Source organism: Perca flavescens, chromosome 11 (genome assembly GCF_004354835.1).
Source record: "Perca flavescens isolate YP-PL-M2 chromosome 11, PFLA_1.0, whole genome shotgun sequence".
Lineage (NCBI taxonomy): Eukaryota > Metazoa > Chordata > Actinopteri > Perciformes > Percidae > Perca > Perca flavescens.
Window position 1 is genome coordinate 32,706,888 of NC_041341.1, and position 15,305 is coordinate 32,722,192.

At 40.6% G+C, this 15,305-nt stretch overlaps 1 protein-coding gene across 1 annotated transcript; it reads left to right on the forward strand.

Annotated features, from left to right (window-relative positions):
* The first annotated feature begins 2,206 nt into the window (after positions 1-2,206).
* LOC114564152 (proline, histidine and glycine-rich protein 1-like) lies at positions 2,207-7,489 on the forward strand. Its single transcript, XM_028591357.1, has 4 exons — positions 2,207-2,230; positions 3,568-3,608; positions 4,209-4,642; positions 7,394-7,489. Exons 2-4 carry the CDS (start codon positions 3,590-3,592, stop codon positions 7,427-7,429), a joined length of 489 nt encoding a protein of 162 aa, XP_028447158.1. The 5' UTR covers positions 2,207-2,230; positions 3,568-3,589; the 3' UTR covers positions 7,430-7,489.
* The last annotated feature ends 7,816 nt before the right edge of the window (positions 7,490-15,305 follow it).

Consider the following 15,305-nt stretch of genomic DNA (forward strand, 5'->3'; position numbering starts at 1 on the left):
AGTCCATTGTTAATGTGTCGGGTATATGAATCACCTCTTCCCTTGTTTTTGAGTCCTTGTGACTCCCGCATTATTGGGTGTTTCAAGGTGCACTCAAAGCGCTATTCAATAATGATGGTTCCAGAAGAAACTGCACCAAGAGAGCAATAATGGTGGAAAACAGAGACGAGATTGTCTTCATGGAAGTCCTCCATGCAACTTAACATAACAGCTGAAACTGTTCATGGATCATAAACGGCCCCAGCAATGAAGAGGACTGTCACAAGGAGTGTTTATGTTCTCACAGGACAGTGTACAGGGAATCACAGAGCAGTGTACAGGACAGTCATGGAGTCAAAGGACAGTGTACAGGACAGTGTATTGGAGTCACAGAGCAGGACAGTCATGGAGTCACACGACAGTGTACAGCACAGTCATGGAGTCAAACGACAGTGTAGACTGTCTAACCTGGTCGGGAGCATGTTATAACCTGCTCCCGACCAGGTTAGGTGTTCAGCATGAGTTACCACGGCGATTGAACCCGATAACAACTGATCCACCTTCGTAGTACAGAAAATCCTGGGTTGAGCCTGAAGTTAGCTCGTTAACGCCAAATCCTGCTTCGTAGTACAGGCCTCTGGTAGTGATGAGAGATCAACCGGTGTTAACATTCCCTGATGGGTATTTTTATGAAAGATTGCATACATGACTTGTGTGTGCAAGCTCGTCTGTCATCACTCTTCAGAGGAGCTTTGTCTCCTGATAACATCACACTGCTGAGTTCTGAGGAAAATGTTCCAAACAAACAGGAATTCCAAAGAAACACACAGGTTATGGGAAATGTTTTGTGTGCATTCGACCAGATCCCACCTGTAGATATCTCAATGTTCACAACACCACTAATAGTATTACAAATAACATGTGATTGCTATAGCAAACATGCTGTATTCCTCTTGTAAACATAGCCATGTACAGTACATGTACTTATGGTACAGATTATACACACTGCCCCTCACATAGTGTACCCTGAGAAAAGAAATAGTTTCTGATAAGAGTACAGACACTGCAATATATTTATTTATTTATATTATTTTATTATTGTGTGTGTGTGTGTGTGTGTGTGTGTGTGTGTGTGTGTGTGTGTGTGGCTTAGTTTCTGTTGAGGTGTGGCTTTACGTGTATATACAGGCAGAACCAGCTGACTGCTGTATCTGTAGATCTGTACTCCAGCACACGGTGAGTTCACTAGAACCTTTCTAAGCATACACCGTGTGTGTTTGCGTACATGTATTTCCTTTGTTAACTGTATTGCATTATTTTGTGATCATGTCTATATCAGTAAGTCATACCCATGGGTAGCTTTGTCTTTATACAGTCATGTGTGACTTGGCTTTATGGTATTTCTGACCTGCTCTGTCATTTCCACAGTTAAGTGGACTGCATTTTCTTTGTTTTTAGACAATATAGTATTTTAGGTTTTACAACCGCTAAAATCTGCATTTTCATATAAAGTCATTTATTTTCCTCTGTTAAAGGTCCAATATATAACATTTGTACTGTAATAAATCCAAAAATGACACCAGTGCCTCATCAGATATTTAGGAAACATGTTAAACTGAAATACTATCTTTTTCTGACAACAATTCTAATGTCAGTATTTTTTCTTTTTGAAATTTACATTCCGTGACGGAATTTATGTTTATGTTTTGATCTGTGTGTTGTTATCAACAGCCCAGTTTGACAGGCAGGCCGGGTTGCCAGATATACCTGTAAAAACGTAAACCCAGCGCGCTACAGCTGTAACGGTAGTACAGCCATGAAAGCAGCAAACAAACCAACAGGATCAATGGAGATAGATTCTACCTGACATAAAAAAAGAAAACAGCATGTTTCTAACAGTTGCGTGACCAGAGACGTAACAACCCCCTGGTAAATATTGGAGATGTGTTTGAAAGATGGAGACAGCTTAGAGCCCAAAAGGACGCAGAGTTGGCTTATTTTCTCCTGAACAGGTAAGCATTAGCTTCAGGCTCATTTATCACGGCTACTAGGGACGGGCATTTTTTGTCATTTCAACATTTGTGCACTCACATATAGCTAGAGTAACCGAGTTGGTTACTCGCAAAAACAATTGAGACGGCCAGTAAAGTGATCCTGACTGGTCCTGGCTAACGCCATACCGGGAGGACCAGGCAAGCAGCCCACGGCTGTTTACAGCGTGTAGCCTCTTCAGCAGCTGGAGCCGACAACGGTGAGTTATTTTAAACCACGAGAGGGGGGCTGTAAATCAGAAAGAGAGGACTGTGAGTTTGCAGTGTGTTTAGCGATTGTTGCCGTAATTCTAAGCCAATGAAGTGTGTTCCGTCGGCAAGGTAGTGGTATTTTTAGCGTTTTGTATTGTAATTCTAAGCCGAGGAAGTGTGCCTGACTGGCGTGTGGAGAGGACAGTGAGGTTGTTGTGTTTTTAGCGGTTCATACTGTAATTTTAAGCCGAAAATGTGTGTCTGTCAGTTGGTTACAGAGCTCCGCGTGAGCACAGGCTTTTATGACTGTCAATATAGCCAGCATCTACCGTTAGCTACTCCTCTGTGCTGTGGAGTAATGTCTGGCTATGTGAGACTAGCATCTAACGTTAGCTACTCCTCTGTGCTGTGGAGTAATGTCTGGCTATGTGAGACTAGCATCTAACATTAGCTACTCCGCTGTGCTGTGGAGTAATGTCTGGCTATGTGAGACTAGCATCTAACGTTAGCTACTCCTCTGTGCTGTGGAGTAATGTCTGGCTATGTGAGACTAGCATCTACCGTTAGCTACTCCGCTGTGCTGTGGAGTAATGTCTGGCTATGTGAGACTAACCTCTAACGTTAGCTACTCCACTGTGATGTGGAGTAATGTCTGGCTATGTGAGACTAGCATCTACCGTTAGCTACTCCGCTGTGCTGTGGAGTAATGTCTGACTATGTGAGACTAGCATCTAACGTTAGCTACTCCGCTGTGCTGTGGAGTAATGTCTGGCTATGTGAGACTAGCATCTAACGTTAGCTACTCCTCTGTGCTGTGGAGTAATGTCTGGCTATGTGAGACTAACCTCTAACGTTAACTACTCCGCTGTGCTGTGGAGTAATGTCTGGCTATGTGAGACTAGCATTTACCGTTAGCTACTCCGCTGTGCTGTGGAGTAATGTCTGGCTATGTGAGACTAGCATCTAACGTTAGCTACTCCGCTGTGCTGTGGAGTAATGTCTGGCTATGTGAGACTAGCATCTAACGTTAGCTACTCCTCTGTGCTGTGGAGTAATGTCTGGCTATGTGAGACTAACCTCTAACGTTAGCTACTCCGCTGTGCTGTGGAGTAACGTCTGGCTATGTGAGAAAAGCGTCTAGCAACATTGTTGTGAATGCTGCTGTCTCAGCCTGGCAACCTCCGTAAACTGAGCAGGAGGAGGCGGGGGAAACGACTCTCCAGTATTTTGAATTGGTAGTGCAGTAACTATTTTAACCGCTAGCTGCCAGTGTTATATACAATATTACATATTGCACCTTTAAGAGGGGATTTGTGCGCATTTAAGTGGTTTCTCTCAGTTTCAGGGTTTGGATCTGGATTTTTGAGATGAACTGGAATAATGCAGGTAAATAATTCACTTGGTGTTACCGTCTTTTACATTTTTACTGACACCCCATCCCCACCCTTATGTTTAACGTTCTTTATTGAATTTTAAGGACATTAATTGACATCAAGTGTATGGAAACTGCATGAGTATATGATGTTTTGAAAGGTTTTATTCTGTACGTGAATGTTCTCATTGTATAATTATGTCATCAAATATCATGAGCTTGTGTACTGTGTTTATTTGTTTAGTTGTCTCTATTTGGTCACAGGTGTGGTTGACAACAGGATTGCAAGACAAGTTAAAACTGTTTTAGCCAGTAAATGCTGATAAACAAGTTGGTTTGAACTCCTCCACCTGTGTCACATGTCTTCTTCTGGTAAATCAGGGGATTTCCTAATGTTTGAACCAGGCCTTCAAGCTAGTATGTGCATATAAATTATAAAGTAAAGATATATATACAAATATATTATTTTTCAAATATTCCTGTTACACTTTTACTGACACCCCATCCCCACCCTTATGTTTAACTTCCTTTTATTGAATTTTAAGGATCAGAAATTGAAAGTGTACAAAAACTGAATGAGTATATGATGAGCGCCACACCTTGTCTTTGACTAGGAAACCAGTTTCCCCCAGGTTATCCTCAGCAAATGCCAGGAGGATACAATCCTCAATATCCACCAGGCACTGTCCCAAACCAGCCCTGCCCTCCTCAGCCTTGGGGAGCACCCACTCAGCCGTATGGTCCACCCTATCTGCCACGTGGTCCAGCCCCTCAACCTGGGTACCGTCCTGTAGCCCCACCTTATGGAGGGTATGGACCTGGCCATGGTCCTGGGCAGGGACATGGGCACATGCATGGACATCATGGGCATCATCATGGTCATCATCATGGACACCATGGACATCATCATGGTCATCATCATGGACATGGAATTGGAGGTGGACTGCTCGGAAACCTGCTTGAACAGGTCAGGCATGGTCGTCGCCACAAACACAAGCATGGTCACATGCACGGTCGTTGCCACAAGAAAGGAAACGCGTGTCACGGGGTAAGATCCAGTTAATTTACTGATCAAAGTGCAAATTATGGAGTCTCTCTTGTAACAACCATACTGTATCACAGTCCACTTCCAATAAGTAGCCAGGTAATATACTGTAGAATGCTGTAAATATCTGTGCGGTCAATAGTACCATGTATGGCCGGAATAGGTAAAAGTGATCATATTTTGTTTGTCTGTTATGTAATTTATATAAAAAAAACAACAACAAAAAAACATTTTAAATGTAAATACAAAGGGAATTGTATTTTTTTTTCAACAAGTTATTATCTATCTATCTATCTATCTATCTATCTATCTATCTATCTATCTATCTATCTATATCTTTTTCTCTCTCATTGGAACATTTCCTGATGTTACCTTCATGGTTAAGGTTTGCTAAAGTTTAGGCATCACTTGGTTAAAAATCATGAAAGACCACCATAATGTGGTAACAATCAATATTTGTTATAATAATAACAATGGATCAAATGACTATATGCAATGTGAAAGGTGTCACTTTACACCTCTCTTCAGCTCTACAAACCAACTTCTGGTTGTAGTTTAAAGGGGTGATAGAATGATTATATAGGGTATTTTACACTGTTCCTTAAGGTCTCCTAATAGGGTATGTAACATTGGTTGGGCTGAAAATTACCCGAATGCTATTTTATTAGGCCCTTAACTACCCTGTGAATATGGCTCTATTTGGAACAAGAGCGTTTCTTCCAAATATGGTATGCTAATGAATATTTAGATGAGCTGCGTGCTGATTGGTTTGAGCGAACCACATAGAAACACATTGGAGACTCGACAGCAGGTCTCATATTTCAGACACTGCAAAGTTATACATTGTTTGTCCGGCTATTTCGTTATTAAATTCACTTCTGAGACTTTTTTTAAGCAAGAAATCAACTATATAAAGCTCAAATATGGGCCGTTTTATGAAAATGTATGGCTAATTGCAAATTTGGTAAGACGTGTTGGACTTTAGCTAGGAGCTCCACACAGTCTGACGAGAAAGCGGCAACCTCCATACCCATTGAAAGTTACCATTTCCCTGGGTACTGGACTACTGGAATACTCGGGGCTCCATGGAGCTCCGCAGAGCTGGCTGGCTGCCAGCTGCCGGCATAACTAGTAGCTATAGTTTGAATTTCGTCACACCACTTATATAACATCTATCCCAAGGTTTTATAAAGCTAACAATGGTGTCCGATTTCTAAGAGGAGGCTAGCTAGCTCTCACTGATAGAGCTCCATCTAGCCACGGACTCTATCAATGAGACTTGCGGACAAGAGGCATTTATTTCCCCAATTGTTTGTTTAAATAACTCAACACATTCTAATTACACTACGGTGACCAGACGTCCTGGTTTGACAGGGACAGTTCCGATTTTGAATTGCTTTGTGCAGTTGTGTAGCCTATGTAAATGTTGGGGTGTGACAAAGAGAGAGAGACTAGAGCCAAATGAGGAGGAGCCTCGTTGAGATTTTCCTGTTTTCAGAGGCAGTTTCAAATTGTGAGATTTGCAGAGGAAAGATGTGTTGGGATTTAGAGGTTCTATGTATGTCCCAGTTACCGACAAAACTGTCATTATTCAACTATGACAAGGTAAAATCGGTTTTGCATTCTATCACCCCTTTAAGGTTTGGTGGCCCAAACCAAAACACCAATAGGAGATAGAGCCCTGCAAGCCCGTCGTGGCCCGACGGGGCCCGACAGGCTAAGCCCATTCGGGCTGGGCTCGGGCCGTTTTTTTTTTTTTTTACAGATCGGGCTCGGGTCGGACTCTGGCTTATTTTAGCTTCTCTCCTCATTGTGCCCATCTTAAGGCCGTTTTACAGTTGTGCAGAGGCTCCACGCAGAGCTCTCGCCGTAGCCTATGTAAGTGGCCTGATGTTTATACTTGTGCGCTGGTGTGTGCGTCGAGCCGCATGTGTGTGTGTGTGTGGGGAGTGCGTGGTAGAGTGAAAAGTGAGAGAGTGCCGGTGATCGGAGCGAGTAGTGACTCTAGAGTCATAGTGACAGAAACAAAGTGTCTCCCCTGTGTTTTCTGACCACGGTGGGGAATCTGTAGCAGGAAAAGTTGGCCCTCTCCTCGATTTCATGTTGTTTATGGAGAAGGTGTGACGTGTGTGTGTTTGCGTGTGTAGCAGAGACAGCGCGCAGAGAGAGCTTAAAGTGACTGATGTTGGTCTAGGGTCGGGCCGGGTTCGGGCTGAAAAAATTGCAGGCGTTGTCGGGCTGGGGTCGGGTAGGGCTTGAACACCACCGGCCAGGGCCGGGTTAGGGCTGGAGTTTTTGGCCCGTGCAGGGCTCTAATAGGAGAGCAGTAAACAAAGTTCTTCTAAAATAGAAAATGAAAAGGCAGTGAATAAAATGGTTTCTTAAAGGTCCTATATAATGCTCATTTTTCTTAGGCAGTGTCCTCATTTAGGATCCTAGTGGCACATTTCTCTGTGGATTGAGCATTTTGATAATTACTTTTTCATAGCAACTCGACCTGCTTTGTGTTAAAAAATACATGAAAGTATCAATTTTTACAATAAGGGCACTTTAAAGAATATATTTTTTTTATAAATTCCTAGATCCAGAAAAATATTCATCATTTAGACACACTAATGAGACTGAATTGATTATTCACTCATCACTTCTTTCTGTGTTTTTGATGATATCATTCAATTATGAAGTCCTAACTTATATAATGATCTGTCTGACACGTCATCATGACTAAAAGGACAATGTTTGTCCCTGCTGTAGTACTCCAGCAGCTCCTGCAGCAGCGACTCGGACTAGATGAAGATGAAGGAAACAAGACAAGTTGCCACCGGGAATCCTTCACCCTGCTACCTTACAGTAGATTATAATAAACAAAAATGTTGGGATTATATAACGCACCACAAGGTTTTTAGAAAGCTGTTAAAGTCAGGTTCAGCTGTTACATATTATGAAGTGTTTAGCCAATGTATTTGAAAATAGAAGTAATGTATTGTAGTAATGTATTAGCTTTGGCAGTAGTCAGTGTGTAGCAGGGCGTATGTTTTGGATGTGTTAGATAATGTTCGTAATTAAACGTAATAAAAGCATGTCATCCCTGCAATGCCCTGCCTCTTTTTTCCCTATTCCATTTGACGTCATAGTTTCCATTACTCTCTGCGTGTTTTCTATCAGTGTGTATTAATATTATTATTTATTTATTTATTTATAATACCCAGGGAGTGTTGAATTAAGACCTTTGTTCTGCAGTGTTTTTGACTAATAGTAACACACCCTGTCGCTCTCCACTACATCCACATCAACCCAATTTGAATCACCGGTGTATTTACTGGGAATCTTTCATTCATGCTATTTTTAGTCTTGTAACGACACCATTTAATCTCTGACACTGACACTGTTTGGGCATTTTGGCCTTTAATTGATAGGACAGTTGTAGACAGGAAAGGGTGGAGAGAGAGGGATGACATGCAAAGGTCGGAATCGAACCCTGGGCCGCTGCGGTAAGGACTGAGCCTTGGTACATGGGCGCACGGTCTACCAAGTGAGCTAATAGACGCCCCCTATTTATTTTTTATTTTTTATTTCATGCATATTAAAGAGGCACATACAAATGAAAAAGTAAGAACTCCCTGCTGAGTTCAATGATACCTCACACAAAACTCTGTCATACAGTTAATTAGTTATTGAAAGGGGGCGTGGCTTAAACATAGGGGCAGACCAAACCATGACCAATGACAAACAGACTCTGCTGAGTTCAATGATACCCCACACAAGACTCTACATCCAACAGGTCATTAGTTATGAAAAGGGCTGTGGCTAACGCATAGGGGCGGGTCAAACCATCACCAATCAAAAGAGATCTCTGCATTGTTCAATGATACCTCACACAAGACTATACCTTAAATGTTTCAAAAGCCATAAAAGGGGGCTGGCCGACCATGCCTGACCTGTTCAAGCAGGTTTCATGTAAATCGGATGATGTTTGTCATATAAGGCTGATTTCCTGTTGCCAGCGGGGGACACTATGACCAAAAGTCAGTATTGGCTTGTATATGTCCTCAGGCCTGGACTCTTGTTAATTGTGGGAAATTTCAAGCAGATATGACAATGTACACTGAAGTTACAGCCACTTTCTTGTTAATCGCTAAACAGTCAAAATGCCCACATGCCACGCCCATAACGTTTGACGAAAAGTTATTCTTTTAATAACTTTTCATCGTTAAGGTGTTGAGATGGTACAGACCAAATTTGAAGTCCATCGAATGAAATCTCTAGGAGGAGTTTGTCAAAGTATAGCACCTTGACTTTTAGGTCTACTTCCAGTTGCCACTAGGGGCCGGTATGACTTTGAGCCAATATCGACGTGTATATGTCATCAGGGTTGGACTCTTATGAATCCTGAAAAGTTTCGAGCCAATTGGACAATGTACACTCAAGTTACACCCACTTCCCGTTTCAATGGCGAAACGCACAAAATTGCCGCCCCGCCACAGCCATGCCCTATGATGAAAAGTTTTTCTTTTGATAACTTGTCATCTTTAATGTCTTAAGATGGCATAGACCAAATTTAAAGTCAATCAGATGAAATCTGTAGGAGGAGTTCGTTAAAGTACGACACGTGGAAATTTCAAACTTTCAATTAAAAATGGCGGACTTCCTGTTGGGTTTAGGGTATGGCTCCAATGACAATTCAAAATGGCGGACTTCCTGTTGGGTTTAGGGTATGGCTCTAATGACCTTTTTTGTACGACTTGACATGCTACATACGTGTACCAAGTTTCGTTAGTCTACGTTTAAACGTACTGCAGGGGCTCAATTTTTTTATTTTTGTAGGGGGTGCTAATGAGCCATTTTTGTGCGCCCGAAACCCTTAAAATACGTACATTTTCAGGAGACTTGATGCGACCGCCAATTTTGGTGAGTTTTTGAGTATGTTAAGCCCCTCAAAAAGGCAATTAATTTGCCAGATAAAGAATAATAATAATTCCTTCAGTTTCAATAGGGCCTTCGCCGCTGTCTGCGCTTGGGCCCTAACAAGAAGAGACACCAGATACCCCCTTTGACACGCAGATTAATATATCATCATTAGCAGCTCTCCTTTCACTTTTTTGTCTAAATGTAAACTGGAAGGCGAGCCAAGTAAACTGTTCCCATGGATCATGGCAAACAAGATAGATAGTAGATAGCATTTATTTTTGGTCAAGATATGGCAAAGTTGGTGTTTTCATACTTAGCTACACACATTTGTTTGTGTGTAATATGCGCAATTTTTATCCTATAAAAATTCTTTTGATAACTTTTTGTCAGGTCGGTCTGGAGATGCTACGTACCAAGTTTCATGCAGATCGGTCGCACGGTCTAGGAGTAGTTCGGCAAAGTAGGTTTTCAATAAATCGCAATTTTTCACACATAAAAGTCTAGGCGGAAATTGGCGTGGCCTATATCAGGAGATTCAGCTGAATTCAGGGAACGTGTGGATATTTTTAATGTGCAATGTACGGTTTGGGAGTTATAGGGCCAAACACGGTTTTTTTTCTGCTATAGTGCCACTTAGTGGTGGAAGTGGGTCAATTGTTGCACCTGAGGTCGTTGCAGGGATCTGGACAAGTCCTGAAAATGGCACCCCCCACCATGTACATCATGTAATAATCTCTAGAAAAACAATAGGGTTCCACAGCCCTGCTGTGTGAACCGTGCCACCCCTTGGGCTTGGACCCCTAAAGTATTTGTGATCATATGGAGCTAAATCGGGGCCAAATGTTTTGTTCATTCGAAAAAAATATATATAGTTGAAAAAATAAAGCTTGAAATTGAAAATTTAAGTTTTGGTCAAAACTTGGAAAAAATAAAACCATGTATTTGAACTAAAAATAAGTGTACCAATTTTTCTTTCAGTTTGAATAAAATATAGATTCAATTCTGGAATTATTTTGAATAAATTATAAATTTTCATTTTTCACTTTTATATTTGTTTTCAGTTCCACATTTCATGTTTTCAGATTCAAAAGTTATTTTTTTTTACGGCTTCAAATCTTTTTTTTACGGCTTCAAATCTTTTTTTTACGGCTTCAAATCTTTTTTTTTCGGTTTCAGATCTGTTTTTCACTTTCAGATATTTTTTTTTTTTTTTTTCGGTTTGAGACTTTTGGCCCTGATTTGGCGTGGGGGGCGTGACTTCAACTCAGAGGGGCGTGGCATTATGAGTGACAGCCTATCAAAGAAGGTAGAAGACTCCTCTGTCATGTTGACTTCAGGAAATGGTGTTACTGTGAGAACTATGACTGAATGCTTTCTATCCACTATATACATGTGATTTTTACTTAAACTGATGCCAGTGACAAAGTTCCATTTAAAAAAAAATGTTTTGGACAACAAATGGTACCAATTACATTATAAGAGCAATAAACTGTGCCAGATTGTGCAGTTCAGCAGGAACAATGACTTCTCCCACTTCCATGTATGACTTATAGCACCACAGTATTCACTGGCACCAGCCCACAGGTAGGACATGTGAAAGATTTTTGAATAGATACTTTGCGACGTTATCCCCTCAGTGGCATTTTTTTTGTGATTAACATATAAAAGGAAAATAGGTGGACAGCTGGACAAAGCTGGCAATCAAGCATCGCTAGCACTAAAGTTAGCATTAACTAACGTTAGCTTCACACTAGCTGGTGTTTTTACACTAATTTCAGTGTCCAGCTCAAGTTTTTTTTACTTTAACGTGTATTGGTCTTTGTTAACCTCGGTTTGTCAGAATGACCATAACTTGACACTGGCTGCAGTGAAGAAGGTCTCCTTTTATAGAGTAGACAAATATGACTTTACATTAATGCTCTGGTCTGATAAATTACGTTTTACACTATAACGTTACATGTAACAGCATGACAGTTATGCCTTACAAAATATGCCAAGTGGGCAAACTTTGAAGGCTTCTACCACAGCCTAACTTAAGTATCAGAATACACTAACTTGTCTTTTTGTATTTGTATGTCTTACTGTCTGTTTTCTGGACCGTGTGTGTCCGTAATAAAAGCTTTGACTGATTGATTAACAAAGCGGACCAGGACAAGTTATGTTGTTTAAACTAACCATGAAAAGGTAACACTAGCAATGTTAGTTATCTATAATGTTTTACATTTATAAGGCTGTACGGCTGCAGGCAGCCACTGTCGAGTTATGGTCATTCTGACAAACAGAGGTTAACAAAGACCACTACACGTTAAAGTCAAAAAACTTGAGCTGGACACTAAAATTGCAAAATCAGGGCCAAAAGTCTGAAACCGAAAAAAATTATCTGAAAGTGAAAAACAGATCTGAAAACGAAAAAAAAAAGATTTGAAACCGAAAAAAAAAAGATTTGAAGGCGTAAAAAAAATAAGTTTTGAATCTGAAAACATGAAATGTGGAACTGAAAACAAATATTAAAGTGAAAAATGAAAATTTATAATTTATTCAAAATAATTCCAGAATTTAATCTATATTTTATTCAAACTGAAAGAAAAATTGGTACACTTATTTTAAGTTTGAATACATCGTTTTATTTTTTCCAAGTTTTGACCAAAACTTAAATTTTCAATTTCAAGCTTTATTTTTTCAACTATATATATTTTTTTCAAATGAACAAAACATTTGGCCCTGATTTAGCTCCATATGATCAAGGCCATAAAGGAGCTTTTGTGCAGCTCAGTCTAATCATGTTTAATGTGGGGCAAGGGTACCAATTCAAATTCCAAACATACTGTATCTGACAGCTAGAGGGAGCAACCAGTGGCAGCAACAATGCCCTGTCACTTCATATTTCAGCCAATCAGAGGCCAACCTTGACACTGGCCTCAGGTAACAGTTGCAGATAGTTCTCTACTGACACCTACAGCAACATGTGAATATCACACCCCTCAACAAAAAAGAAGGAATATTTGATCCTCAACACCGGCATGAACATTTTCACTGCCTTTTAAGATACAAATACCCAACCTTATAATATGAAAACATAAAAAATGTATGTAAATTAATGTACTCACCCCCCACCCATTGTTATTCCTTCAATAAGGGCGATATATGGTTTCCTGCATGTTCCTTGAAAAATGAAATAAAGTGTGTAAAAAAAAAAAAAAAAACTGGTCCTGGGACTATAGGCTAACTTAATAGGTATCAATACATAATGGATATAGTTGAAAATACAGGTGTAACTGTACTTAAAGCTTACCAATAGCATTATTGAGAATGTATTCCTCACGGAAAAAGTCCTCTGCGAGAGGATCTCCAACTTTCCCTGTGTCCGCTGAAAGGAGAAAACATGTTTGCTGCAGTCACACTGTTGCACATAAAAGCTCCCCAGACCCAAGGCAAGGGAGGGGCTAGGGGGTGCTGTAGCTACCCCTAGGATTGCCATAGCACCCCCTTAACACCCCCGAGAAATAGCTGTGGTTGATTTATAAATAAATAAAAAATCGGTAATGTGTAAATAGTATAATTTATATTTGGAAAATGAATAAATACATTAATAAAACAAACTGATTATTTTTAGGCTAAAAAACACAGGTGATCGTATTCGGCCAAAGGGTGCAGCCATAGACAGTATATAATGGACCAATAGACCCCGTTGCTCTGGACGGAGACCAGTGAAGGCTATTAGAAGCACTTTTCCGGTGATGGCCAGCTTTACTGCGCAGCCTCCAACTGAGAGAATGTGACGTGAGCAACGTGTCTGAAAGTTGTAAGTCTTCTGGTAGCTGTGCCAAGAGAAATCGCAATCATTCCCAATCTTACAGATACGGAGACTGTAGGTGTATGTAAGGAGATAACATGGGCACAGGCTAATTATTGATCACTAACATGCTAGTTAACATTAGTAATTAAACCTAAACATCTCATGTAAGTCGAAACTGCCTGCAAGCTTCCCCTGTACTATACGGTAATTCCTCTACTATGCGATAGTAAGTCACTTGGTTATGACACAATCGTTAGCCTATTTTTACAAAAAACGTCTGCTACGGAGCCATAACGTGAGGTACAAGGTAATGGAGCCTTTTATACATTGTCGTGTTTCTTTGGAACTAAAAAACGGACAAATAGAGTCTTTAAACGCTTCAGATGTAAAGTTATTCGCAGTCAAGTGACGTAAAAAAAAAATGGCGGAATGCTAACAGGAGGTGATGGCCAGTTAGCAACAAAATGGCGCCATAGATGGCTCGAGTTCTGAAGCGAAGCTTACCCCCTTGGGTGCAGCACACATTGAACTTTTGATCTTAGCCTACTTCCGCAGTAACGTTTTCACAAAGAAGAAGAAGAGCTCAATATTTAGAGAAGTGAGTCTAACGCTAGCAATGGATAGTTTTTTACTCCATAAACGTCAAGGTGTGGAGACTTTATCACAACCTGTAAATGAGACAGAGATATGGTGAACCTGTCACCAACCGGGACGAGGAAAAGCGGCCGGAGGAAGGTGATCTGACCACGGCTGTGATTGCTGCTGAGGATGCTTAACGTCACCATGCTGTAAATGACATCAGACCAGGGGACCGCAGTGGGTGAGTCAGCTGATAGGAGTCCATGCAAGAACTTTATTCTTATCTCTGTCTCGTAGAAGAGCGTTACAGTGAACATGTGTTTTACAGAAATATGAATAAATGGATCACCGAATCTAAAGTTATACAGCACACTGGACATCGGTTTATTTTTAGCACAGAAAACGTGTTCGCCCTCCGTGGCTTATTTAGATATATTAAGTCACTACAGATTTGACTACAGTATTTTGACCATACGTGCAAGTGTGAAAACTGTGTGAGGATAGTATACATGCGCGTGTGTTTTTATGTGTACGCTTGGCTATGGGTGGTGTATTTGGCCTGTTGCATTAATCTTCTGAGCCAATGTATGAGAGCTGCAGTAATGATTGTTTGAACCTGACTTGTTGGCTGGTATTTGAAATATGTTTGGTGGGCTAATCAGAGTTCTATGATGTTGTATCGGCAACTTTAAATAAATCTCTCTCGTTCGCTCGCTTAGTAAACCGCGGCGGAGGTGGGTGGGCATCTGCGTGAGTGTGTGTAATGTTAGGCTATTTGTGTCAAGGGAAACTCAAAATTTCAGAGCACCCTCACTGAAGTGTCCAGCATCCCCAAAGCACCAGCAATAGAAAATCTCTGGCGCCGCCACTGGGGTCAACCATTCATATTGCAAGATACGAAGAAAACCCATTTCTCCGGTTGCGACTCTTTATTTTTTTAAATATTTATTTTTTACGAAGTAGCCTAGTTCAATGAGCTTTGCCTCCATTTGTTTTGATATTGTAAGTACATATTGCAGTTAATATTATAGCCCACTATAATATGCTATACTATACTATACTTTAACTTAAGTAAAATTATGAATGCAGAGCTTTGAGTATTTTAATCGACCCATTGCTACTTTTACTCAAGTAAAAGGATCTGAATGTAGGTCTTTCACCACTTACTGCAAATACTGTGCAAGTTTATAACATTTTTAAATTCAAGATCAAGAAATGGTGGCAGGGGTGGATATCAACATGTACAAGTGTTTGATTTGCACAAGCTATCAAAATGAGATTAGGGTGACTGCACTGGCTTTTGGAGAGAAACCATTTTTTTCCGTGAATCACTGACGAGTGAGACGGATCTGTTTTGTTTACCATGGAGCATCTATGGGACCA